The sequence below is a fragment of the Grampus griseus genome, assembly GCF_964374135.1.
Source record: "Grampus griseus genome assembly, chromosome: 1".
NCBI classification, from domain to species: domain Eukaryota; kingdom Metazoa; phylum Chordata; class Mammalia; order Artiodactyla; family Delphinidae; genus Grampus; species Grampus griseus.
The window spans coordinates 168582627-168606415 of NC_139017.1; the positions used below are offsets into that span (position 1 = coordinate 168582627).

Here is a 23789-nt window from a genome sequence, read left to right on the forward strand (position 1 = left end):
GGTTCCTTGAGGGTCAGGACTAGGTTTCATTCACTGGGCCTGATTCAGGGCCTGGCCAGTGGCCGGCACTCAAGGCTTGGTTGTTGAATTGAAACCTAGTTGTTGGCCTGCAGGGGGCTGTTGAAGGGCATGGTGGGTGTGGTGGGTGCGTCTGCGCTTAGACTGGGATACAGTGCACAGCCCACTAGAAGGACTCTTAGAGGCCCTCTCCCCAAATCCCAGACCATGAGGTTAAGTGAGCAGACTAGCTTGCACAGACATCCAGTGACAGGGCAGACTTTGGACTCTGAGCTCCTAATTCCCAGTTTCTGTCCTTGTTTGCTCTTGTTTGTATTTTTTTCTATTACCTTTAAAAAATATTAAGTGAAGTGAAACTGTGACAGTGAAACAGATAGCTCAGAAATAAACCCATGCATATATGATCAATTAATTTACGACAGAGGAGGCAAGAATATACAATGGGGAAAGGACAGTCTCCTCAATAAATGGTGTTGGGAAAATTGGACAGCTACATGCAAAAGAATGAAACTGGACCCCAGTTTACACAATACACAAATATCAACTCAAAAATATTTAGATCCTTGATAACTATAAAGGAACATATTAACATATATGTAAGTTTAAGCAACATGATATTATGAACATCCTTGAATCCATTATTCTGTGCAAGACTTAGATGAATAGCAACTTTCGTCTTCCCCTAGTGGCTTCTTGCCTTATAACTATTCTTCTCACTCTTCTGAATTTTGTATTTAACATTCTCTTGTCTTAGCTAATAAGAAAGAAAGCCTTGCTATATTGGTTTAAAATACAGACATACATGCACACTGTGTGTGTGTGTGTGTGTGTGTGTGTGTGTGTATCTAAATAACAGTTCAGGATTGCTGGGTTTTGAGCATCCTAGGTAGTCCCCTTGGACTTGCTTCCCCTCCCCCACCATCATTCTATTTCTGGGACCACTCATGTTGTACGTAGCTGTGGACCAACCATGTTTTCTTCATTCTCTTGTGCTATTTCCCGTTTGGGACCCTCAGGATTTGGGATGACCCCACCCCCACCCCCCAAGCCAAGGGCTCCAGTTAACTCTAATTTTAACTTTTTACAAGCTGTCATTAAGCTTTCCCATGTTGCGTGGCTTATGGGAAGCTTTTAGTCATTTTCTAATTTAATGCTAGTTAGACATCCTTAGCCTTAGAAATTTGTAGTGAGTATTTCCTATTAAGATTGTTGGGATTAATGCAAAATATAAGTTAGACCATTTTGCAGTAGTATTTTAGTGCTTTCAACTCAGTCCAGTCAGAGGACTGTCCAGAAGGAAGCCTTCATGCTACCGGCACCCTTGGAGGGTGCGGCCGTGGTCAGCGTATTGGGGTTGGGGGCATGTGAACAGGCTCCTTGGAAGGGTTAAAATAGTGTCTTTTCATGTTGATCTTCTCTGGTCAAGTTACAACTTTTCTTTTCCTAGATAATACACTACTCAGTTTCTGGTTGATCCCTTCTGAACATCCCACTGTGTTCTGGATTAAAGATTCAGTGTAGAATTACTTTACTGCTGGTGGGAATGGAAGATGGGACTGCCATCATGTATGCCTCCATATCTTTTTCCATGGTGACGACACCAATTTACCTTCCCACCAAAAGTGTAGGCGAGTCCCTTTTTCTCTACATCTTCACCAACATTTCTTGTTTCTGATCTCTTTGGTGATGGCCATTCTGACATGTGTGGGGTGTTGTATCATTGTGGTTTTGATTTTCGTTTCTCTGATGGTTGGCGGTGTTGAGCATCTTTTCATGTGCCTGTTGGCTATCTGTGTATCTTCTTGGGGGACTGTCTCTTTTTTTTTTTTTTTTGATATTGAATTGTAAAGCTAATTATATATTTTGAATATTAAAAAATGATTCAGTGTAGCTAGGCTTATATCTAAAATTTTTTTCTAGTTCTCAGGAGTATTGTTAATATCCAGTTGAGACAATTTCCAAAGACCAGCCGTTTTTAGGGTTACAGGTAGTCTGTGAGTTAGAATTGTATGTAAAATGTTCTGTGCCGTTTTCTGGGGCCTTAGCTTTGACCAGAGTTTGGGAGTCTGTAGTCCCCAAAACAATCCTTTTAAACCAAGGTTTCTTCAACTTGGCTCTACTGACATTTGGGGCCAGGTTGTTGGGGTCTGTCCTATACATCGCAGATGTTTTGAAGCATCCCTGACACCTACCCATTAGATGCCAGTAGCTGCCTTTCCAGACAGTGATGACAACCGAAAACGTCCTCATACATTCCACATGTTCCTGCGGGTTGGTGGGGAGGGCGAAATCAATCCCAGTTGAGAAACACTAATTCACACCTTTGAAAAAAAGAAAAATGACTTGATTTTTTTTAAAGCAGTTTTAGGTTCAAAGCAAAATTGAGCAGAAGGTACAGAGATTTCCCATATACTCTGTGCCCCCCACACATGCATAGTCTCTCCCACTATCAGCATCCCCTACGAGAGTTACAATTGATGAACCTACATTGACATGTCATAATCACTCAAAATCCATAGTTTTCATTAGGGTTCACTCTTGGTGTTGTACATTCTGTGGGTTTGGACAAATTTAAAATGACACATACCCACCATTATATATAGTATTACATAGTGTAGTCTCACTGCCCTGAAAATCCTCTGTGCTGTGCCTACTCTCATCCCTCTCTCCCTTCCATCCCCTGGCAACCACTGATTTTGTTGCTGTCTCTATAGTTTTGTCTTTTCCAGAATGTCATATAGCTGGATTCATATAGAGTATGTAGCCTTTTCAGATTGGCTTCTGTCACTTAGTGGTAGACATTTAAGTTTCCTCCACATCTTTTCATGGTTTGATAACATTCCCTTGTCTGGATGCACCACTGTTTCTTTATCCATTCACCTACTGAAGGCATCTTGACTGTTTCCAAGTTTTGGCAGTTATGAATAAAGCTGCCGTAAGCTGTTGTGGGCAGGTTTTTGTGTGGACATTAGTTTTCCTCCTTCCTCCCTCCCTCCCTCCCTCCCTCCCTCCCTCCCATCCTTCATTCCTCTGCACCAGGTCTTAATTGCGGCATGCGAACTCTTAGTTACGGCATGTGGGATCTAGGCATGTGGGATCTAGTTCCCTGACCAGGGATCGAACCCAGACGCCCTGCATTGGGAGCGTGGAATCTTAGCCACTGGCCACCAGGGAAGTTCCTGGATGTTAGTTTTCAACTACTCTGGGTAAACACCAAGGAGCGTGATTGCTGGATTGTGTGGTAGGAGTATGCTTCGTTTTGTAAGAAACTGCCTACCCGTCTTTGGAAGCGGCCGTGCCGTTTTGCGTCTCACCAGAGTTACTGTTGCACCACCTGCCTTTCAGCTTTTGGCGATAACAATTCTGGATTTCATTCATTCTAATAGATGTGTAACGGCACCTCATTTTAATTTGTATTTCTCTCGTGGTGTAATGTTGAGTGTCTTTCATGTGTTTATTTGCCATCTGTATATCTTCTTTGGTGAGATGTCTGTTAAGGTCTTTGGCCCATTAGTTTACACCTTTTAAGTAGTTTGACTTGAATCATTTAGGGTTTTCTCTTCTTGCACTGCTAAGGGAGCACATAGCTGTTTATGGAGTTTGAATACCTAGCTCCGGATGAGAGCAACAGGAAAGATTTCTGGGTTGGGTTGAGTGGGGCAAATGTTATAAAATACTTACATTTTAAAAATTAAAACACGTGTTTGCACACATACACAGAAAACACTCCCAGTCCAATGTGTACTACTGCGTGTTAAACAATTCACGGTTACTAGTCAGATCATTCCAACAACCCTGTGAAGTAGATACTATTCCCATTTTATGGATTATTGACCTTAAAAATAAAACAGCCAGTTATTTTACCAGTAAAATGGATTTATTCAGGAATTGCAGAGAATTGCAATTCAGGGATGGAATAGCAAAGACTATAGGCAAGTTCAGAAAACAAAGGAGAGGAACATTATAGAGAAAAATGAAGTTGGGGTGGGGGGGTTGCTTAGAAGGAATGTCCATCAGAGGAAGGCGAGCGTTCAGGGTGGTGGTGGCTTCCCATTGCCTGGGCTCGCTGCTGGATAAGGAGAGATCTTCCTTCCTCCGGCTGGCAATACAAGGTCCCTCTCTTCCTGTTGGGGTGTGTAATTGATGCCTAGTGCTGGTGCTCGAGAGCTCCCCCTTCTGGCCTCCTGACTCCATTTTAAATGTGGTTTCCTTTATTCGGTTTCACAGGATAAATAGAGGGTCCTGGAGGTTAAGAAATTTGCCCAAGGTCCTAAGTTAATGAATGGCAGAACAGAGCACTGAATATAAGTCTCTCTAGTGTCAAATCAGTTTATCTGTGTTCTTGACCCTAGAAGTGATGTTAAAATGTCTTCCCATGTCAGCTGGCCACACCCATGTCTCCGTGGCCTTGGCTGGCATAGAAGGCATGGCACAAGTAGGGAATACCTGGTTGCTAGAATGTTTCACTAAGGAAAACAAGTGCTCTAAGGTTTCTGGAGTGTGTGTGTGTTTCTTTGCAGGGTATAGCCAGTTTGTTGTGTGTCCCAGAATAAACTGTCACTGATAACCATCTTGAGCAGGGGACAGGTTTTTTGTTTTTGTTTTCTTTTCCAAAAACAGCCTGCTGTATATACCACATCGATTACCTGGGAGTGAAACTGCTTCCAGTTAACTTATGTGTTATGTGTCAACGTCTCTGGTGTATACAAAGTGGGTCCTTGCGTCCCACAGCCTGTTTGTGGTTGATGTACCTTGAAGTGCAGATGGTTGGATTCAAAGGTTATATTTCATTACCGCCAAATGTGGCATTTCCAGGATTACCTTGTATACTTTATAAAGATTCTTAAGCGTGTTGATGTAGGGCTTTCAGAAATCCTGAGATTGGTCTGAGCAGAGCAGATTCAGGATACAAAATCAGGTAGTGCCTCTGGTTAGTTGTGTTGGGGGCTCCATGCGCCTTACTTGCACTTCTTAGCGTTGTGTGCAGTGGTCTTCATCATTTTCCTGGGCCCACCTTTCCCACCTTATTTCTGGTTGCTCCTCTCGAGCCTCTGGCCTTCCTTCTATGTTACAGCCCACTGTGCACTGAATCAATACTCTGCACCCTACCAGCGCTCTACCGGTCTCACCCCCGCTCAGTTCCTTCCTTCCTCTCTCCATTACTTATTGCATGTTTACGGTGACTGGCACGTGGTGGCTCTCAGTAAATATCTGCAGCATGAATATCAAATGAAGAGATTATCCTGAGAACGAGGGCAGTCTTTATCCTCCCGCGCCCCTGCGGCAGCACCGACCCCGATTTACACACTTGTTGTTCACTTTGCCAGCGAGCGCGAGCTCTCAACTGTAGATGTTTCAGGTCTTGGTCTGTTTTGCCGGGGCCTGGCACCTGGGAAGATGGGCCCAGCCTCAGTAGAATGACTGAAGCACTTAAACGTTTGTGCGCATCTTGCCGCTTGTTCTTTGCCTGGCTTTGTCCCTGGCTTGGAGCTCATCAGGGAACCTGGTCAGCTGACATTTCCTGACATTCATGTCCCGGTTACAGCAAAGAACAGTGCCTAACCTGCTGCTCGAGCCTGATCACTGCAGGACCAGTTGGGAGTTAATACGTTTGCCGGTCTGGAGAGCTGCTGAAGGAAGTTGATGAGGCTTTGAGACGTGGACTGAGCAAGGCAGCTTTCCAGACTCTCCAGCCCACTTCCACATGCTGAACTGTTTTTTGGATGCCTCCACTTGAGACAGACACTGCCATCCGGGAGGGACTGGCTAGTCTCCCGCCAGGAGCTGTGCCAGAGGGCCCACTGCAGACCTCTTCGGTCTCAGGGTACCTGGGCAAGCTGCAGCTGCCAGAATGCTTTTGAAAGGGGGGTTTTGGTGTTTCTACTGGCAAAGTGACCCAGACACTCCTGTTTCTCCTTTGACAGAGTGATCAGCAGCTGGACTGTGCCTTGGACTTGATGAGGCGCCTGCCTCCACAGCAGATCGAGAAAAACCTCAGCGACCTGATAGACCTGGTATGTGCCTTGTTCGTATGGTTTTCTTTGGGGCTGGGGCTCGTACTAGATTGCTTTTGTGTACCCTTTTCCACACACAATTCAGATCACACAAGAAACCTCCTCTGTCTCCAACTAGACACCACCACTGGGTTATGAGATTCCTCCAGAGAGGAGATGGCTTTCCTATGATTGTCATTCTTTCAGTGCCACCTATGTAAATCGAGCCCAAGACAGGAGCTCTAAAGTGGATACTGCCTGTCCCTTTCCCCCAGCTGCCCTCTTTTCACTCTTAGAAGCTTACCTTTAGGCCTAGGGAAGAAGAGGCCCCACAAATCCAGCAGGTGTTCAGCAGTGCCTGGTTCCAGGCTTTACTAGTCTCTCTGCCATTGTGGAAGTTTCTCCAGCCAAAGCAGTACAAAAATCTAGCCTCTCAAATGCTTTGGTGGCTTCACTTCTATTTTGAAATGGCATAAAACACAAAAATGGGCTTTTAAAGAGCTCATCACATCTACTTTTTAAAATATTTATTTGTTTATTCATGCATATGTATGGAATGATTGGTCTCAAAATGATGCCAGAGATTAACTGGCACCATAATATTACTTGAAAATGTTCAGAGTATTCAAAAACACCTATAAAGCTATGGTAAATAATGAAAAGAAGTAAAATAAAATCAGGCCCCAAGAGCCAGCCGAGTTAGTAGATCATTTGGCCGGTGAGTTCTGGTTCCGGGTCAGAACCTGAGCCCTCCCAGGTCGTCCTCTGTTCTTTTCACTGTGTTCCCCATCTTCTTGGATGTCATTATCAATTGCCAACCATTGCTCATCAACTAGATGTCTTTTAAAATAGTAGCTTGAAAACTTGTTCATATGCTGTAGTGATATATTTAGTTCCATTGTATGCATTCAGAACAGTTTTACTAGGGGAAAACGTTACTGCAGGAGACTCATGTCATTCACAGATAAGATTCTCCGCAGCAGTCTGCAAGGTTCGTTGTGCAACTATTTGTGTGTTTATAGAGACACAGACTCCCAATGATAGGCAGCTCTTTGAACAGAGTCGAGCCTGTGGATGGAGTTGTCAGCTTGCTTGCTTTTCCATGTAATAATTCAGGCAATGAGGTGGAGGAGGTTTCTCAAGGTACATAGCCCTGATGAGAAAGCCAGCTACAGGTGCTTGTGATGGAAGCACCAAAGCTACCTGCCCAGCCGTTTTAGATGACTGTTAAAGAACAGAATGCTGAATTGTGATGCGAGCGAACCCACCATATGCTCCGAATGGTGTGTGTGTTGGGGGGAAATGCCACACCCAGAGCCCCGGGGCAATGGGGGGGGGCGATGTAGATGGCTGAAGTGGCCTTGATGTAAAGAAGAGGTCTGGCTGGCAGGCGCTTTGCTCCTGTCGCTTCTTGCCCTGTGGGGTCTGATGCTCTGTGGCTTGTTCTCAGATTTTTCTGGGGTGCCGTACGTACATTTGGAGCTTTATGTGAAAGATCCTAATTTTTAAACATTGGCTCAAACATTGGATGGTCGTGTGAAATGTGAGTCAGAGAAACGGTCTCTGTTGGGAAATGATGGAGTATAAAGTTGGATGGGTAGGAGGTATCCTTGGAAGTCGGCAGGAGGGCTTGGATTTGATGTGGAATTGCTGCCGTCAGCCCACATCCTGCACTCTGGACACGGTGTGTTGTGCTAAGCGTTTTCCTCGCGTGGCCTCATTTAACTCTCAGCAATCCTGTCAGGTAGCACCACAAGACGCAGCCTGGGAAGTGCGGTGTGGCTTGTTTTTCTTGGTTGGAGAGTTTTGGTTGAGCAAATGCGGAAGTGGGTGGGCAGAAGCCGTGGGTAGGATCAGGTCCCTAACCTGGTCAGCTGCAGAGGCTGATGCTGCGTTTCCACTGAGCATGACAGTGTGCCCGGCTGCGTTTAAATTTAGTTTGCCAATTCAGTTATTACTGTATTTTAGAAGTAGACCAAGAATAGAAGTAAGAGATGAGCAAATTCTTCTCAGTAGAGTCTTCTTGGTGTTTCACAGGCTATTTTGTTCTTATGGCAACTGAAGTGTTTTCCTATAGCCGTGTCGCTTCTCTGTGACTCGCTCGTCACTGTTGCAGAGATGTGTGTGTAGCTACTTCTGTGGAAACCTGGTCAGCTGGTATACCAATTGCTGTCTATACCAATTCTACTTGGGCTCAGCAGGGAAATTACAGCATTGATGGTGAATGAAAGAGCCGTGTCAAGAGCCGTCCTTCACCTTGGCCAGATAATACTGGGTGAGAGAATCGTCCTGAGGGTTTAGTTTGCAGGAGGACACTTGGACCCAGGTTGACATCCCACACTGTATCTGTTCCTGATGTGCGATGTGTAGTATGTGACGTCCCAGAGATGACTGTCAGAGTGCACTGTTTTCCCACGTGTAACATTGTCATCCGTAGAATGTGGCTGGAGAGGGGGTGGAGGCAGATGTAGGTTGTGGGGTCGGCAGCTGCCGTTTGTTGAACACCTGCTGTGTTCTCTGGACTGAGCTGGACGCTGCTGTTGTGTTATTTCTCATTTCATCTAGTTTTCACAGCACCCCTCTAAGGCACGTAAGACCGCTGCACCTTTATTGGATGATGTAGACTCTGAGGAAGAAGCAGGGTGGTACTCTGGCCAACCAAGCAGCACCGGGAATCCTCCTGCCGGGATAACTGCTGGGTACCTTTAGGTCGAATCACTTACACTCAGAGTAGCAGATTAAATATGGTGTGTCTCCCTCATCTGTCTGTCTTTCCTGTTTGGGGGGAAAATGTTAAATAATTTAATTCATTTCTAATCTGAAATATTTTAAACATAGATGTATTATGGAAAATAATTTAAAGTTCACATAATTAAAAGAAAACCAGAGACTTGAAAGACGTTCCCTACTTTGAGCCGGGCCACTCAGACTGCGCAGTTCGCTCTGGTCCGCTGCTTCCTGGAGAGCCTGGAAGGCACCGACTTGCCCTCGCCAGGTTGTGCAGGACCCGCCTTGAGCCCCATCTACCTCCAAAGGCTGAGCAAGAGGCCATGATGGATTCCCATCATCCAGGATGGGCCGGGGAGTTGGTATTCTCATTAATTTTTTAATTTGAAGTATGATGAGTTTCGAAATGGAAGTGGAGCCTGACTTTTCACTGAATTAGGGTCTGGTAAGGCATTGCCTCGTTAAAGCTATATTGACATGCTTCAAAAGCCGTTTGAGGCCCCTGCTATGCACTGTAATGCATAAGGAGCATTTGGGTTGGTTTTGTAGTCCTGGAAATTACTCCTTTGAATGTTTTTCTTTCATCACTGCTATTTTTCTTCCATTTTCCCTGGGAATGACTGGTTTTCGTTTTGTTCTGTTTTTTTGCTGTTGTTTCTTTTCAACTGGATTTGCAAAATTCTTTCTTTCCTGTAAGAGTCCATTCGTGCTGAGTGTACTGCTGTGGCTCTGAAGTTCACTTGTAGTTTTAGTTCCTTCCCAAAGCTGTAATTTTAGAAAACTCGCCCTGTCACGAGTCTCCTAGAAGCAGTGCATCCGGGCCTTTGTTCCGTGTAATCTGGGATCAGTCAGACGTTTTCAGAGCGGCTAACGCCCTGGCCCCGGTGCACAGCACTGCAGTCACTCCTCCCGTGCTCACCTGCCGCAAGTAATGACGGGGAGGTGGAGGTTGTATTCTAAGACTGACGAGAATGTCCGGATTTGCCAGCAAACCCCATGAAGGGAACGGCCTCGCTTGGATGTCGGCGCCAGAGAAAATGTGGGGAACTTATCCGGTCCACCAGTGGTCCAATTACAAGAGAAATGTGGCGTATGCTTGGCAGCTAGGCCGAGGCAGCCCGATTTATCAGGCCAGATCGGTTTTCTTTTCTCTTCTTTCCACTGTCAGAGCTTTTGCTGCTTGGAATTATGATGCCTGCTCTGATTGGTGGGAATGACCTTCCTTTGCAAGATGGCCAAAACATCATTTTATTACATATTAATCCCATTGTGCTAGAGTGAAGCCAGCCGAAATCCGTTGTTAAGCTGTTTCAGAAATACCCACAGGTCCATGTGGGCCAAGAATCATATGATATTAAGATGCTCCCTCGGCTTCCTAAACTTTGACCTTCTATGGCTTTACTCTGCACACTGGCAGCAAGAGCCAGAACTTCTCCGCTGGGGTGTATTTTGAACCCTGAGCTGAGGAAGGAGTTTGTTTCTACAAATTGGCACCCAGCAGGCCGCCGTCCTTTGCCTTTTTAAGAGCAAACCAAAAATAGACCTAAATCTGTTTAACCAAGTGGAAGAGTCTTTGCTTGCAAATGTTGGTCACTTCTTTTTTTTTTTTTTTTTTTTTTACTATCTTAACCTGAGTTTTGGCAACTCAGGTTAAGTTTTTTTGTTTGTTTGTTTGTTTGTTTAATTTTGGCTGTGTTGGGTCTTCGTTTCTTTGTGAAGGCTTTCTCCAGTTGCGGCAAGCAGGGGCCACTCTTCATCGCGGTGCGCGGGCCTCTCACTGTCATGGCCTCTATTGTTGCGGAGCACAGGCTCCAGAGCGCAGGCTCAGTAGTTGTGGCTCACGGGCCTAGTTGCTCCGCGGCATGTGGGATCCTCCCAGACCAGGGCTCGAACCCGTGTCCCCTGCATTGGCAGGCAGATTCTCAACCACTGCGCCACCAGGGAAGCCCTCGGTCACTTCATTTTTTAATTCCTTCTCGCTACTTTGCTTATAGCCACCCGAAGATCCAGCTCTTGGGTGTCCCCCAACGAGAGGGAAAGCACCCAGGCCATCCCGCCAGGCCTGTGGGTTAGAGGTGGAAGAGCCATTCTGATGCTCTGACCAGGGAGTTGAGAACTTGATCGGTTTTCATTTCAGCATAGTTCTTTTTAGCAAGCAGAATTGCCCTCCAGAAATAGAAAGGGCAGCCTCAGCAGTGCCTGTGCTTTGAACAGCTCACAGAAGCTGTCCGCCTGTAGGTACTGCAAGGTCCGCAGGGAGATTACCACTTGACAGACTAGAAGGCTGGCGTGCACGGGGCGCACCTAGACGTGGGGGATCCTGAACCAGTGAGTGGAGACCTCCAGCTGGTGCTGCCAAGACCTGCTCTCCGTGCGGGAATTAGCCCGTGGAGCCAGGCTCACACTCCTTTGTGACTGAAATTGAGGCTGATGTTATTATTTAACAGTCATTAATATCATTGATTATCTGTCTCATCTCTGCTAAGCATTGTTAGTTTCCAGTCCCTAATAGCTGAACCTAGGAAATCTGGAACTGATTTTCCCAGTGATAGCTGTGTGGGGTAAAACTCACAACTCAAACTCAGCTCTGTCCCCAGAGGTTGAAGATGTGCCGGGCCCGGGGACCTTAAGGCCAGATGTGATCTGGTTCATCTGTGGTCAAGAGGGACCAGGCCCGTATTTTCTTCTTGCCTGGCTTCCCAGTTACCGTCACTGTTTAAAATAGTCTCGTACCAGCATGTTTTCCTCCTTTGTTTCAAAGACAGCATTTAAAATGTCTTCTTTCTGAAGAGATCTTAGACTAAATAGGCGAAAAGTGAGTGGATTCAGTCAACACTTACTGAGCACCTCCTATGAATCCGACACGGTGCTCGACCCGGGAAGAAGTGCAGCCTTTCTTCCTCGTCTTCTCTTCCACGGGGAAAAAAAATGCTGGGATCCTAGAGCTTGATCCGTGATAAAAATGACCTTGGCCGGATCCTCTCAGCCCTTGGGTCTGGACCAGCTAATCAGCTCTGAGGACAACTGTCAGGAGTTGCAGAACTGAGTTATTCTTCCTACAAGCATTTAACATCTCCCTGTGCCAGACACCATTGTGGGTGCCGGGGGTACGAGATGAAAGGCCTCGCTCCGCAGAGCTGATGTTTAATGCGGAGTTCAGGCAAGATTTTCTGGAAGGCGGGAGGCTTGGCCACGCCAGCTTTGCACGCTGTATCTCCCTCACAGATCACAGCAGGCACGATTATTTGTCTTCACTTCTGCATAGAAGTAGTCTCGGCTCTCCGGTGAGTTTCGCCCTCCCTTCTGCCTCCTTGCTGGCCACCTTCCGCCTGGCCTCTTACTGTTTCTCAGATTCTTTTCCCGAAGCATTCCTGACAAAGTGTTCCTGACAAGAGCAAACACTTACCTTTGGAGTTTTGAGGGCAAAGCCAAAAGTGGCTGCCTCCAGCAGAGAATTTTATGTTTTGTCTTTTTAAAAAACAATTGCACCCCAGTTCATAACATGCCCACATGCAAGACATTTTAACATAAAAAGAACACTTTCTTCACCGAAGCCTCGAGTTCAGTTGGCGCTCCAGGAAGTAGGGCACTCCATCCCAATGCCCTGGTGCTCTGGGGCCTTGTTGGAGATGCTCAGCCGGGCTTTGTGACCGGGCCTGCCCACAGTGTTTCGTTTCCCTGCTGTCGGCCCCTGGGAGCCGAGGGGAGAGGGGCTCCCGACCCTGGTGCCAGGGCTGAGTAGGCCCGCCAGGCCCAGGCGAGTACCTGGGCAAGTTGCCTGTGGGTTTCTGTTGGAGGTGGGAGCACTTGGCTTCCACTCTTGCATCTGTGGTGGGGTCTACAGGGAACTGTTCTCCCCCAGGCCAGATGTTGTCTCTGGAGCAGGCGCAGGGGAATGGATGGAATGGTCGGTGATTATGCAGGGACCCCTGGAAACAGTCTGTCGCACTGATGTTTCTGAGCTCGTTCTGAGCTTTCCTACAGGCAACTGTGCTGCAGTTTCGGTTTTACAGGGCGGAAAAAGCATTCCAGCCAAAGGCCCCCAGCAGTATTTTAATGAACTCCATCCCTTGGAAAGTTGTGGTGAGCCTTTTCATGCAAACGTTTTGCTCTTTGAATGGACTGCAGCTGTAGTGACTAAAGCAAGGCCGAGGGAGAAAGCAGACCCCGGACTCAGGGTGCTGGACCGGCCCTCTGTTCCCCACCCAGGGTGTCTCTGCTGAGGGAGGTGGCCTTTCACGACCCCAGCCTGTTGCTGAGGCGAGGACTCTGCCACCTGAGGGTGATTTATGTCAAGGTGGAGCTAGGCAGCCCTTCTAAACTAGGACTAAATGTCGTGATTTGCTTAGAAAGAGGAAATGGGGCTTCCTGGGGGGCCCTCACCTGACCCCCGCCCCATAGATATGGCCGGAAGTTATTTGAAATTCTGATGAGTTCTGTTATATGCAGAATAATAGACCCTCATTTGATCCAGTTAAGGAGGACGTGAATTGCCTCCTGAACATGCAGTCCAGACCTGTTAAAACTTGAAACAGAATGAATAAAGGAGAAGAGTACAGGGTCATTTGCTTTCTTGTGTGTGTGTGTTCCTCAGGGAGCAGGGGCGGCTTTGCTCCCGGAGGCTCTCCTGAGCATTCTAGAACAGTCGCAGCAGATTTCCCACTATGGTCGCGGGCTTGAAATTCTCCAGAGCTAGGTAATTGGAAAGTTAGTTGTCTCCTATCCCCTTTAATGTCAGCCACCCAGTGGTATGCTTTTGTTATTTTTCATAGGATATTATAGAGTTCAAAATAAAAATTATTTTTTGTTGGGTCTCAGATTTAGAATTTGCTTCTCCCCTCTTTTCATTCTTCATAAAATCTTTTTCAGTGGATGACATAGGAAAATAAATTGCTTTTCATGGAGATCCATCAGATGTCAGAAGCACTGATATATATGGTCCTCGTTATTAATACATTTCATCCATTACTTGTTTAATCTCCACGGCTGCTCTGTGAAGCGAGTGGCGGGGGTGGGGTGGGTCCCCTTTTATAGATGAAACTGAGAATGCCCCAGCACCCGATGAGTCCCATACCTGCTCCGTGACCGAGAGGAGAGTCTTGTCTGTTGAATTGCTGTCTTTAAAAGTGAAAACATTACAGTATGTCATTTCTCATAGGTCCTGCTAGGGCCAGACTGTCTTCTAAGGTGAAACTATAAAAGATGTTTGTGATGGGGCAGGGTAGGCACCGTGGAACTTGTTAGGTACCTCAGGAAAAAAGACGTGTAGAATCTCTCTTCTGTCTCTCCTGGTATGAAGCCCCTTCAGAGTTTGATGAGCAAAGAAACTGATGCCGATTCTGCCTGGCCTGGCTGTCGGAGCAGTTGTGCTGAGGTGACTACCTCCACCCCCAAAACACACACACACACACACACACACACACACACACACACACGGTGTGCACTGTGTGTGTTGGGGGGTGGCGTGCTCCTTACAAAAGCATGTTGTGCAAACCCAAGTAGTATGTCCCTATCTCTTCTTCCAGTTGATTAAGCCAGTCTAAAAGTTTTAGGAAAAGCGAGTTCTTGCACTGCAGGATCTAAAGGGATGGGTCCGGAAAGTGACTGCTTTTAAATCGAATGTACCAAAGTCAGCATAAACCGGTTAGAATATATACGGTGCCAGGGGATGGGAGGGCAAAATCCCACTTGTAACAGCAGAACAACATGCCACCTAGGAATAGGCTTCCCACAAGGCAGGTCGGCCGTGCGTGAAGAGCTGCACAGGTCGGAAGTAAGGGCAGAGCGGATGCGGTCCGAGAGCTCAGAAACAGGCCCCGGGATGTAAGAACTTAGGGTGTGTTACAAGTGACAGTCACCGTTCAATGCGAGAAAAGAATTGATTCTTCAGTAAAATTGCTGGGACAGCTAATAGTTTTGAAGGAAAACAAGCTGAATATCTATTGCACGGCATGTACTCATACTCCTGATGGATTAAGGAACTAATATTAAACGAACATGAAAGAATCAGAGGGAAAACGTCAATGACGTTTGATGTTGAGGTGGGGGGGAGCCTTTATAAGGCATAGAAGCTAATGCCAACGTGGTGGCTTTGAAATATGCAAATTTAGCTTAAAAGTTTAATAAAAAAAACCTTAAAAGGCAAAGAACAAACTCTGAAAAATAGTTGTAGCCTCTGGCAAAGACCGTATCTCCTTAAATCTTCAGAAAACACCTTCTGAGGTTGTTGCTGTCATCCGTCCCTACTAGGCGGAAGCAACAGCAGGGCCTTCGGCAGCTTGTCCAGGGTCACCAGGTAGTGGTGAAGGAGCCAAGCTGTGAACCCAAGCAGCCCAGGGCCCTCAGCGGCTGTGCACCGTTGCCTCCACTAATGAGAAAAGTAGGAATACTGTGGGGGGCAGAGCCAAGATGTACAGGGGGGGGGCCGTGCAAAGGCCTAATCCACAAACGAAACAAGATAGGCTGGCTGGGAGAGTCTCCTTCACTGCTGACCCCTGTTTCTGCTCAGTGGATGGATTCTATTTCCTCCTGGATGCAACTTACACTTTTCCCGACTTTCATGAAATTGGTCAGCTCACCTTGGTGTTGAGTCTCTTGAGGAACAAGGACAGCGAACAATTGAGGAAACATGGCGCATTCTAATTACCTTCTAGGAGCTTCTCCTCCAGATTGTCATGTTAAAGGTTCTGAGAAGTCCTACAGTTAGCAAAGGAAAAGGGAGAAAAGAACCCATTTTCCTTTAACTCAGCATTTCTCTAACTCACTTTCATGCAATCCACTTTGGAAAACACTGGTTTCCTGGAAAGGTTCATAACCTACACGTCAGATGACCTGGATTCTAGATCCTTTCGGGCAGTGGTCCTAAGTGTGATGTTTAAATTTTCATAACTGTTTGGTAAAGTGTCATGGAAAGAAACAGCTTTTCTTGTTGCTTTTTTCAAATAGAGAACTAATTCCTTCAATAGGAGAGAGAAAGCGCTGCGTACATTAAGCAAGTCTTATTGGAAGCCAGGAGGCCTGGGTTGTGGCTTTGGGTGCCACCAGCTTGCTCTGTGACCAGCAGGTCTCTCTGGGTCTCCGGCTCCTCCTCTGTGAAGTGAGGGCCAGATGGTCTCAGGCCCAGGATCTGAGTTCTGCTGCCCAGCACTAAAAGAACATCACCATGGATACCCTGTGTCAATGTCACTACTTTCAGGGTCCCCTTTTGCTGGCAGAAGAGGCATCGATTTCTCTCAGGTCTCTGAGAACATAACCTGCCCCGAAGGGTAACTCTGGGGAGAAAGGCGAGCAGGTGGGGCCCCTGGCACCCCCCCTCCCCACCCTTCCGGTCAGGCAGAGCGAGGCAGACCCAGCTTGAATCCTTCCTCGGCCGCCTTCCAGCTTTGAGAGGCAGATCACCTCACCTCCCAGAGTTGCCTCCAGTACCCAAGATTGGCATAAGAAACCCGCGTTCCCGGGGCAGTGAGGGCTTGGGAGTGTGTATGAAGGCTAACGTGTGCAGGAAAGACAGGTGCTTAAAAAAATGCTCACTGATGCTTTTACTACCTCCACTGGCTTCCTAGGACCTGTTGGCTTAACCCCCGGGTTCTGCCTGCCTAGGGGCTGTGCCCTGACGTTCCAAGCAGCCTTCCTGGCTGTTTTCACAGGTGGACACAGCCCCAGCTTTGACTTGCGTGGGGGTGGGGTGTTATGACCCAGCTTACGATTGTAAGGACTTGATTGGTTTCACCTGGAAGGGAGGCGGTGCCGAGGCCCTCCATTGTAGGTGGGCTTGAACACCCACCGCTCCCTCACCCGCCACCTCTCCTGAGTTCTCAAGTTGGGATCCCCGCACGGAAAGCTGGGAAACGCCGTTGCCCGCCTCCCCAGAGCCGTTGGAAGGGGCCAGAGTCAGACTGTGGCTGACGGGCTTCGTGACTAGTAATAAGGCCTGTCATTCCACAGAGGCGGGGGTAATCTGAGAGCACACTTCTTGGTCTGCCCTGGCGGGGCGTGGGTCTCTTCCACTCCCCTTGCTCATTGATTGGGCGGCCACTCTTCTCACTGCTCCAGGTACTTGGATGGTCTTACGAGGTGGAGAGGGGCTTTAAGGTTGATCTCACTGTCCAAGGACAAGCCAGCTGGCATTGTCACCTGCCAGGTCATTTGACCTCATGACCTTCACTCCAGCCATCCAGGGGTGCCACCCAGGTACCCCCCTGTATATCATCCAGTACAGGCCAGCTGCGAGCTCTGAGTCCCCAGGATCCCTTTCTCTATTATCCAGTGTCGTGCTTTCTCACGCCTTCACTTGCATTCACTTTACACTTGCACCTTATCAAGACTGCTCATTTCTTGTCCCTGGCTTGAACCCCCGTCTCTAGTTTTTATCCTCCTTCTTCCTGCTGCCAGTGTAACCCCCAGGCACCCCTTTTCTCCAGCTGGAGAACCCCCAAGTCCATACCTGAGGGTCTTTCATAGGCAAGCGGCAGTGATCCTCTATTCCATGGTTTCTGTCCCCTCTTGAGCCTCTCCTGAGTCTGCTTCTCGTGCTGGGGAAGCTGTTTTAGCATCTCACCTGCTCTTGCCTGTTCATACCCCCGGTGCGTGTGCCGCCAGCCAAGGAGTGGAAGTTTGGGGCGTGGGCTGGAAGCAGAGTGCCCGGTTATTTTGCACTCTCCTTCGAAACAGATTGGTTATTTAATGGTTCCCTTCTCCCCGTCCCCCACCTCTCCCCCTTACCCCGCCATTTGCCACGTTAAAGCAGCCTATTTTCGTATACTTGGAGATCAAGCTTCTGTAAAATTCTTGGTTAGGTGTTTTTAGGGCAACTCTTAGTCTGAGACCGGATGGCCGACATGTCTGCTAAGGAGCAGTGGGATGTGATTCAGTTGAACGCCTTGCAGTCTGAAGCCCCAGCCAAACTCTGCTCTCATCTTCATCACGTCTTAGCTGTGTGTCCTCGGAGCCTTGACTTGCCCGTCTAGGAGGTGGGCCTGACGACCCTGACCTCGAGAACTAGAGATCGTGTGTGTGAAGCTTTAGGATAGTACCTGGCTTAGAGGGGCTGCACGGGATTCTGAGGTCACATCAGATTTGCACGAGTGCAGTGTGGTCAGTGTGCAAATGATAATAAAAACCGTGCTGGTCTCCTGGCTTGAATTGATAACCATCAGATGCCAGAGACCGTTCTAGATGCTTTACACATTTACCACAAGGTTAGTCTTCTGTAGCCCCATTTTACAGAGGAAGAAACTGAGAAACTTAATGAGTCGGTCAGAGCCTCACAGCTGATTAGTAAGCAGCAGCGTCAGGGTCCGCAGGCCCATCCAGTCAGAATCCTGCCCTTCTCCTGCCTGCTGGCTCTGCCCGCAGCTCCCCTTCTTCCCCAAGGAGAAAGAACAGCTTTCTCCTTGTCACTGCAGGTCACCAGCGGACAGCTGCCTCTGAATGCAGATATTGTCACAGTAATTAGCACCAGCAAGACGCTGTTCAGTCTTTACAATAGAGTGTAGCTTTCCCCTTCCCACATTGACAGGGCGTCCTGTTCGGGTGTCTGTGGTTTAAGCCGAGATCCTGACGGAGACGGAAGCGTCCACGGTAATGCTCACGTGGACCCCACCTCCAGGCAGCGGCTGCCACCACCACCCAGCGGCACCGCCGTCCCTGTTTTGTTGTTGTTGTTGGGGGATTGGAGGCGGGGGAGGCTTCCCATTGCTCGCATAAAGGAGTAAGAGCTTCAGAAAGGGTGCAGGGGTGAGGGATGATTCCGCCCTCCTCCATTTTTGGGTCAGTGGCCCTCATCAGGCCGGACACTTTTTATTCATTAGTCGGACGGTTCACGGTTGCCCCTTTGCCACATCTGTTGCTGCCTTCCTGGGCCCGTCTCACTCACAATTAAGGTTCATTAGAGACCCTGTCAATCACAACATGCACAGAACCTGCCTAAGAGAGGCCTCACGCAGGGGCCGTCCAGCCTGTGGCCCCCCTTTGCACATGATTACCGACCAAACTCTGGACGTGTGGTGAGCAGGAGAAGAGGTATGAATGGCACTTGTGACACTCCAGACTTTTGGGTCCTAGCGGGCCTGTTACCTTCTATGTAATTGAAACCTTCAAGCTAAGAGCAGAATTGATGTTAGAGATGGTGGTGGTAGGAGTTATGTCAGATGGAGGCTTTGGAACAAGTATTTGACAGCAGGCTACTCAGAGGAGAGATTCGAAGCCAAATAACAGAAGAGATTTAATTATCGTTAATCTCCCTGTCCCCTCTTTCTGGAATGTACAGGCACACTTAATTACTGTTGACTGGAAGCTTAAGTAACACTCTGGGTTCAGAACAGAACCCTTTAGGAGATTTGCCCCAGGCTGAAAACGATTATCCTTCACTCCAGTGGGTTTTCCTCTCTTTCTGACTGTGTGTCAAAAACAGTTGGGAGTAGGGATGTGCACCAGGCAATGTAAGTTGCTCACCTACTGCTGCCTCCCCAGCATTTTCCTCCCTGTTTCACTGAGCTTCCTGTTTCTCAGCACTGTGTGTTAGGGAAGCCACATCTCCAAGTTGTGTCACGCAGCAGGGGTTGGCTTAGAGCACTTCCTGTTGATGGTGTGCTGTAATTTTGTACTATTAGCACCCAAGGGCCCTCTGGATTGGAAGCACCTGTGGGATGTAACTGTGCACGTCCGTATCTCCAGACCCTGCGCAGTGCCTGGCCATGTCTTCGATGCTAAATAAATATTAGTTAACCATCCAATAAACCCGCCCATCCCCGAACTCTGCGAGTGGAGGAGGCATATTATGCTTCCTATGCTGCGTCATCTGAGGCGGAGAGATGCAGGGAGACAGAGATGCTGTGAAGCTGAGACGTAACACGGGAGACCTCAGCCCCGCGTGCCCAGGGCCGGTGGCCCTGGCAGGTGCCAGTACTCGGAAAGGCGGTAAATCATCTTGAGTGTTTAAGACCACGGGAGCCTGAGCTCGCGGCCTCTGGGTGTGCCCTCAGTTATCCAGCTGACCTTGAGTAGGCGACTTCAGTTCTCTGTGCCTCAGTTTGCTCGTTTATACAAGGAAGCGAATGATGACTTTACCTCAGTCTCAAAGAGGGCAGCTGTGAGGACTGAGAAGCGTGGCTCAGGGGCTTGGGGTGGTGTCGGGTTGCAAGTGAGCGCTCAGTATCAGTGCTAACTGCTGTGACAATGAGAAAGAAGATGCTGGCCAGCTCTCCTTGTGGCCGTGATGACAGCAGGTAGTGAGTGGAGGAGGAGTTCAGTGACACAGCAGCTTGAATCCTTGGCCTTGCCCGGTAGAGTTCAGCTGTCCTTTTAAGGTGGAGTATGCCCCTTGCCGGAGTGCTCTGCTTCTCCCAGGGGGCCCGGCCCGTGGGTGAGTGCTTCCTGATCAGGCTCTAGGAGATGCTGCCGGCTCCCCGCCGGGAAGCGGGCAGTGAGGCGGTCTCAGGCCTCCTCAGTCTTGACGCCAGCACCTCTAGTACTTAACCTCGTGGGACTCGACAGTGAAGGCCTTAGTAAGCAGGCGTGTGACGGCTGGGGGTCCAGGAGAGAGGCAGGCCCCAGCGGCATTGGGTGCGGCTCAGACAGTTGGAGACCAGTGGAGTGCCCAAAGTGGTCACTTGGAAAGAGCGCTGCCCACCCCCGTCCAGCCTGTCGGCTGAAGGTGTGTTTATCCTCATGTTAGAGCAGTCCAGTGAACACTCTTGCTGCTACCCCGCCCTAGATCACCGGCTGCCCCTGCCAGCCTCTGGACCTCCGTGCCTATAGCCCCCCACCTGCCCCAGCTCGCTTTCTGCAGCCAGAGTAGCCATTCCACACGTGGTGCCGGTCATGACCCTCCGCGGCCCTTCACGGCTCCGCAGTGCCATCAGGGCCGAGCCCAGGCAGCGGTCTGGGTTTGAGAACCCTTGAAGGGGCCCCATCCACCCCTCCTGCCTTCCCCACAGCCCCTCTGCTCCAGCCATACTGACCTGCTCTAGGGTCTCCCAGAGGCCCCGTGGCCTGTCTTGTTGGGGCTTTGTCTGTGCCGTCCCCTTTACTGGGAACACGTCTCACACCCACGCTGCTTGTCTGGCAGCCTGCCGCTTGGGCCCCACCCCTTCCCACCTCATCACCCGGCCACGCTCACCTTTACTCTCGGTGGCAATGGCTTAATTATAGGAATCTGCCGCTGCCCACTCAGCTCTCTGAGGGCAGGGATCTCATGTCTGCTCTGTTCACCTTTGTATCCCCAGTGTGTGGCACGTGATGGACACTCAGGGAAGGCTTGTTGGAGCCCCTGCTGAGTGCTAGGGCCTGAGCCGAAGCCCTGGGGTCAGAGCGATAAGTGCAGTGAGGTTTGTCTTCAGAGCTCACAGGGTCATGGGGCGGGAGGGGTTGCAGATACCCAGGTGGATCCACTACAAGGATTCCCACGAGAGGAGCATAGAGTTCTGCGGAAGCACCGCCGAGGGGCACCAGGCCCACCCTTGGTGGGTGGGTTTCAGGGAAGGCTCCTCGGCGTAGGTGGAGCCTGAGACAGCCTAACGGGGCGCTAGGAAGGGAACCAGCCAGGCCGAGACTGAGCAGGGGCAGTGTATTTCCGTCCCGATCACAGCCCATGAACCGATGCCCGATGAGCCGTGGGCACCGGCTCAGGCCTTGTGGATCGCTTGCTAAAAGCAGGTGATGGGCACACATGCCAGTTTTGCTGAGGATCAGCTGTTGGTTGCTCCTCAGACTTTCCAGGTGGATGAGGGAAGGGACGGAGATCAATTGACTTCAAGATTAGGGCTGGGAAATGGGCCTTTTTCTTAGGTTACTCCACGTGCCCGTCTGCCTCTGGAAAAGCCCACATCAGCCCTCCCCGGGGAAGCAGTGAGCCTGCTGGCCAAGTGCTTTATGGAGCTGCCAGTGCCACCCGCCTTTATCTTGTCTGATCTCACAGAGAGCTGGGACTTTCTGAATCCGATCAGTCAGGCGTTGTGTCAAGTCCGGGCGCCTCCTTTGCAGCTCTGGTCAGTACCAGCTGCTGCCCCTGAGGGAACGCAAAGTAAACTCGTGACTTTCCGCTTTTCCTGAACTCTTAGATTTTGGTGGTGGAGCGGGCTGCAGAGTCTATGCCTTTGTTTCTGATCCTTGTTGCCCTTACAACTTAAGATGTGGTAGCTCTTCTTGTGACTGCAGGGAATGCTCACACAGGGTGTCCTCCAAAGTGGAGTTGAATTACCTGTGCCCAGTGCTGCACTGAATGTCACCATGTCCCAGAAGAAGAGTATCAGCATGGGTGTCGGCTGTTTGGGGAAAACCATTGCTTCTGCTCTCGCCCCTTGGGAGTCCAAGTGGTCCATTTGGATGGAGCAGGGGATATCATTTTTGCATTTTATTACAGATCATTTGCCCAAGTGCAGGATATTTAAGTCCACTGGAAATACTGGTGAGAATGCTATATAATAACGTGCAGAAATACAGTCCCTAGGTCTGGGCGGGGGGGTGCCCAGGGGTTAGTTTTCCCTTGAATCATGTTTTTGCCTTAAAACTCCTTGACAGAAGAGCTTTCCTGTGTGCTGTCTGTGGGAAGCACCCTTAGGAAGGAGAAAATCCAGCCTGTCTTCTCCCACAGCCCGGTGGTCCTCTTCTGTTGCTTTAAGGGATCACCGGGACCACTGAAAGGTGGCAAGGGGACAAGACCACGTGCTTCCTTCTGGGTGAGAGTGTCAAGCAAATTGGAGCTTGTTGATTACCCCATTGCTTTCCACATTCTTTCCATTCCGGAGACCACGGGGAGATTTGCCGATGCTCCACAGGCTTTGCAAATCTTTCCCTAATTAAAGGGCCTCCCAGCTGCGTGCATAGCTCTTCTGCCTCAAATCTCTGCCCTTTGGTGTTTGTGTTTAAAATTCCATCTTTCCGAAATGTTTGCCACTCAGCAAGTCTCCTTGAAAGCCCCCACTCTTGTCTGAGGGAAGTTTTTTTCCTTTTTGGCTTTCATTCTGCCTCTGTACAATTTAAGTCCCTTTGGAGTTGCGTGCACGGATGCTCTTTGGTTATTTGTCGCTGTTAACCTCGTTGTCTGTATCTCACCACGGCACTGGGAGGTGGCAGCGGGTGCTGCTGGTGGCCATGCTGTTGTAACTTCTAGGTGGATGAGGACAAAAGAGCTTCGTCCTCCAGTGCTTCTGTTTAGTGGGAGCCGTGCTGCAAGGCCAGGGAAGTACTTTAGAAGGAATCTGACCTAGGGAAGGATCGGGATGTGTTAGCAGGAGGCTAAGCTCTCCCCAGGTGAAGAAGATACCTGGCCCTTGTCAGCTGGAGCCGGAGGCACAATTCATCAGAAATGCACAAAGACCCCTTCCTTGGCCTCGCCCTAACAGAATTCTCCAGTAGAAGGTCTGTCTAGCACCTGCCTTTCAGGAACTGTATGGCATCCTGTTGCTGGGGGGTGCTCAGAGAGCAGAGTTTTGTGAAATGCTCGGAGAGCTTCCGTGAAGAGGTCTGAAGAGTCTCTCTCTAAGTTAGATCCTGCCCTCTGGTTGATGAGAAATACGATACAAGTGAGTTGGAGAGAGACTCCACTTCCCAGGACCAGAAGAGGCAGAAAGCGTTTCCTTTCTGAGGGCCGTCAGGAAGCCCTGCGAAGGCTGGCAGGCACTGGCCCTGGAGTGGGAGTGCCCAGGTCACGCCCTTAGAGCATGTCTAGTTTGGGAGAGAGATTTAAACCCTTGAGCAGAGCGTGGCACACTCAGCCCGCTTTCCCCAGCCTTGGAAGTCGGCCAAGAACAGGGTCAGTGAGGAGCAGCTGCGGGTCCTGCCGGCTCTGGGTTGAGGCCACCCGGCAGGAGCCTCAGATCAGTGAAGGGGACACTCAAGTTGATAAAGGTCTGTGCCATGGGGAGCAGGAAATCTGGGCTTCCCTTTAGGGAATAGAACTGGGGCAGGGGCCTCTGGGTGCAGGAGAGCACTCCTGGAAGAGAGAAGTGGGGGTGGTAATTTGGCTTTTACAAATAGAGAACTTTCCTAAGAATTTTAAATTTGAACTGGAATTCAGGAGCGAAGCGCATGCAGTCACAAGCATTCTTCTTC

General features: G+C 49.2%; 1 protein-coding gene across 2 annotated transcripts in view; it reads left to right on the plus strand.

The window, feature by feature from the left end:
- CAPZB (capping actin protein of muscle Z-line subunit beta) overlaps nucleotides 1-23789 on the plus strand; it is a 136084-nt gene that overhangs the window by 55390 nt on the left and 56905 nt on the right. For both annotated transcript variants that reach the window (XM_082664069.1, XM_082664070.1), the window contains exon 2: nucleotides 5943-6032. In XM_082664069.1, coding sequence (XP_082520195.1) covers nucleotides 5943-6032 — 90 coding nt within the window. The remainder of the gene's footprint in view (nucleotides 1-5942; nucleotides 6033-23789) is intronic.